At 27.4% G+C, this 2,492-nt stretch overlaps 2 protein-coding genes across 3 annotated transcripts in view; both read right to left on the bottom strand.

Moving 5' to 3' along the window:
• Positions 1 to 823, bottom strand: part of LOC107613258 (probable leucine-rich repeat receptor-like serine/threonine-protein kinase At3g14840) — an 11,470-nt gene extending 10,647 nt beyond the window's left edge. Inside the window, exons 1-3 of one of the 2 annotated variants that reach the window (XM_021109266.1) lie at positions 676 to 823; positions 489 to 560; positions 112 to 183 (exon numbers count right to left, since the gene is read on the bottom strand). In XM_021109266.1, coding sequence (XP_020964925.1) covers positions 112 to 131 — 20 coding nt within the window. In that variant the 5' untranslated portion in view covers positions 132 to 183; positions 489 to 560; positions 676 to 823. Of the gene's footprint in view, positions 1 to 111; positions 184 to 310; positions 561 to 675 lie in introns of both variants that reach the window. The other variant, XM_021109262.1, reaches the window with a different exon arrangement.
• The window catches only part of LOC110262479 (probable LRR receptor-like serine/threonine-protein kinase RFK1), a 5,507-nt gene continuing 3,899 nt past the window's right edge, over positions 885 to 2,492 (bottom strand). The window contains exons 3-8 of the mRNA XM_021109268.1: positions 2,348 to 2,419; positions 2,135 to 2,203; positions 1,899 to 1,970; positions 1,778 to 1,800; positions 1,647 to 1,663; positions 885 to 1,011 (exon numbers count right to left, since the gene is read on the bottom strand). Of these exons, the coding sequence (XP_020964927.1) occupies positions 982 to 1,011; positions 1,647 to 1,663; positions 1,778 to 1,800; positions 1,899 to 1,970; positions 2,135 to 2,203; positions 2,348 to 2,419 (283 nt within the window). The 3' untranslated portion in view covers positions 885 to 981. The remainder of the gene's footprint in view (positions 1,012 to 1,646; positions 1,664 to 1,777; positions 1,801 to 1,898; positions 1,971 to 2,134; positions 2,204 to 2,347; positions 2,420 to 2,492) is intronic.

Here is a 2,492-nt window from a genome sequence, read left to right as displayed (position 1 = left end):
TTCAATATAAATAATTAATATATTTCGATATATACTATATATCACTCTGCACATAATATTTTGTCGATCAAAACCAAGTTAGAATAATATACTATTTTAATTTCAACTCACAATACTCCCAAGTTTGTCATATTATCGAGAGGTGGGAATTTAGACTCAGGTCCATTCAGGTCACTAATCCTCCTGCATTATTCATATTTGAGGCAAGGAATAACAATAAAATTTTAATAATAAAACAAGGAACGACTTTAATTTTGAAACTTTTGATGCTGTGTGGAACCATCATATCATATATGATATATATACTTACAAGTCTTCTAAATTAAGTAAATATGAAATTTCAGATGGAATTGGCCCAGTAAAACCACTCCCCTGTATTACTCTGTCACAATATGATTAAACTTTATATATATGCAAAGATATGAATAGACAAAATAACTAAGATATACATATAATTAAATTTTAGAAAAACAAATAATGGATCTCACAAATTTTCAAGTCCTGTCCATTTTTGTATGAAATTAGGTATTTTTCCTGAGAATTGATTATCACCAAGACGGCTGCCAATAAGAATAAATTAATTCAGAGAAAAAACCATATATATTGTAATACTAATATATAATTATAATTAGTCATTGAAGATAAAGAAATTAAGATAAATATAGGAAAGCTTACAGTTCCTTTAATGTGATTAGATTTGAAAATGTTTCAGGCAGTTCTCCAGTGAAATTGTTAAAGAGGTAAGATTCCGCAATGGGCGAAAGCCTGATGGAGCAATGCCGCGTGGAGGTAGAAGGCCTACGGATCGTGAACTTCTTTTCCCGGAGAAGAAGTAATTGCACTGCTTGGGGCCCAGAAAGCGAAGGGAATGAGCTCGGCTGCTTATCCTCCACACTTATTTTTCTCCGTGCCTGTTTCGCTCCATTTTTCACTTTGAATTGGTCAAAATACGCGGATGAAAACTATATATATAAATGAATATTAATATCTATGGAAGATTATTTTAATAAAAATAAATATTAATATTTAGAGTAAAATATATTATTAAATCAAACATCAACCAATATTATATGAAAGTTCCAAAACTAAAAATATTACACGGATGTCCTCGTGAATATATATAAATCGAATTGATTAAATTTGAATTATACATTGTAGTATTAAATTGAATCAACATTAGAAAATAATATAAATCGAAATTATTTGTCTCGATTTACCAAGAAATAAAATTCGAAATGCAAGAGATATTTATTAAATTGAATTAAATTGATTCGATTTACTATATATGTTATATCAATAATAAATCTATCGAATCTAATTTATTCGATTTACTACTGAATGACACATATATAATAAATCGAATCAGCCTGATTTACTATATATCTCTTGCATTTTGAATTTCATTTATTGATAAATTGAAACAGGTAATTTCAATTTACATGATCCCCTATTAATTCAAACCATATTGATTCAATTTAATACTATAATGTATATTCGAATTTAACTAATTTAATTTATATAGATATATGCACGAAGACATCTATATATATAACGTTTTTTGTTTTGAAACTTTCATGTAATAGTGGTTGATGTTTAGTTTAATGATATATTTTACTCTAATATTTATGGAAGATTATTTTAATAAGTAAAATCATAGAATCATGATATTAAAACTTTAAATTGATAATAATTAAAATTAAATTACAAAATATTATATAGTAAAAGACTTACAGTATTTCAAGGTGTGGAAGAGACCCAAGAACTGAAAGATTTCCATAGAAATTATTGAACTCTAAGGACCTACGCAATTTTAGATTAAGCTATATACAATGAACATCTTCCTTAACGTTTAAAAAAAAAGACAGAAATTATTAAAAAATGGATAATCAAACCCTTACAAAGTTTTGAGAGTGGTGATGTTTGCTAGCTCCTTAGGGATTTCACCACTCAGTCCGTTTGCAACAAGTGCACTATAGAGTGAATGAGTAATCATACATATCATATAATATTTTGACTTAATTTGATGAACAAAATATAATTATAGAGCTATATGGATATTTAATTTATTAAGGAGAAGAACAAAATGAAGCTAAAAAAAGCAGAGAAAAAATTATTAATAGAGAGCAGAGCATACATTTTGGTAAGGTTCATCGTACCCCATTCTCTAGGAATCGTACCGCTAAGGTAATTGCGGGTAAGATTACTGTTAAAAATGACAAAACAAAATAAAATAAAATGCATCATAGTAGCTAGTGAAGCATTTGAGTAAATGCATGCATGAAAGATTGTTAATTATTGATCCTCATAAGTATGGTCTCCTACTTTAAAGAAGACATTTATTACATACATCTCTTGAAGGTATGGCAGCTTGACAAGTTCTGGAGGAAGTTTTCCTTGAAGATTTTGTGCACTCAGAATTCTGTTGATCATTTTATTTTTAGATAATAAATTATTAAAAAATAAAAAATAACTTGAAATTATAAAATATATAT

Source organism: Arachis ipaensis, chromosome B08 (genome assembly GCF_000816755.2).
Source record: "Arachis ipaensis cultivar K30076 chromosome B08, Araip1.1, whole genome shotgun sequence".
Lineage (NCBI taxonomy): Eukaryota > Viridiplantae > Streptophyta > Magnoliopsida > Fabales > Fabaceae > Arachis > Arachis ipaensis.
Note: the sequence above shows the minus strand (reverse complement) of the source record. Positions and strands in the feature narration are given on the sequence as shown.